At 33.9% G+C, this 746-nt stretch overlaps 1 protein-coding gene across 2 annotated transcripts in view; it reads left to right on the forward strand.

The window, feature by feature from the left end:
• The first annotated feature begins 493 nt into the window (after positions 1-493).
• The window catches only part of bco1l (beta-carotene oxygenase 1, like), a 10,769-nt gene continuing 10,516 nt past the window's right edge, over positions 494-746 (forward strand). For both annotated transcript variants that reach the window (XM_016247515.1, XM_016247516.1), the window contains exon 1: positions 494-643. In XM_016247515.1, the coding sequence (XP_016103001.1) occupies positions 550-643 (94 nt within the window). In that variant the 5' untranslated portion in view covers positions 494-549. The remainder of the gene's footprint in view (positions 644-746) is intronic.

The following is a 746-nucleotide window of genomic DNA, read 5'->3' on the forward strand; positions in this document are numbered from 1 at the left end:
ACAAACCTATTTACCAAATAGTAAAAAGGTTGGAAATTTTTTTTTTTTTTTTTTTTTTTTTTTTTTTTTTTTTTTTTTTTTTTTTAAAGAAGTCTCCTATGCTCACTATATATGATATATATACAGTATATATATATATATATATAGCAAAAGTATAAATAAAAAGTCTTCTTTTAAAAAATATTTAAAAAAAATTAATACATATAAAAAAATGAGATTCCAAAATGTTTTTTTTATTTTAAAAACGTACAAACTACGTTAGTGTGTGTGTGTGTGTGTGTGTGTGTGTGAACTGTATGCTATATAATTTGTTCAATCTGAACAGAAACACCAATATCTGAAGCATTTAAAAGCAATGGCAAAAAGGCCCCACTAACTCCATGAAATGTTCTGCAGAGTGACTATGAGCTTCCGTGAACTTCACCCAATGACTTGTGTCCTCAGCGGAACTCTCCAACTGTTATATAATCGTTCACAAGCGCAACAACGTTCACGGAGTATATCAGATACCGCATGCAGTATGGACTATAAGTGTGTGGCAATACATCCATGTCAGTGAGAGCTCAGCTTCAGCTCAGCATGTTGTCGTTTTTCTGGAGAAATGGAGTAGAGACGCCAGAGCCGCTTAAAGCAGACGTGACAGGTAAAGTTTCAGTTCAGTGAACATTTTTATGCAACGTAAGGAACAATTGTGTATCCTCAGGACGTGCTCAGTCATTCAGGCAGTCTCTCTCTCTCTCTCTCTC

Source organism: Sinocyclocheilus grahami, unplaced genomic scaffold (genome assembly GCF_001515645.1).
Source record: "Sinocyclocheilus grahami isolate Dianchi unplaced genomic scaffold, SAMN03320097.WGS_v1.1 scaffold840.1, whole genome shotgun sequence".
Classification (NCBI taxonomy): Eukaryota; Metazoa; Chordata; class Actinopteri; order Cypriniformes; family Cyprinidae; genus Sinocyclocheilus; species Sinocyclocheilus grahami.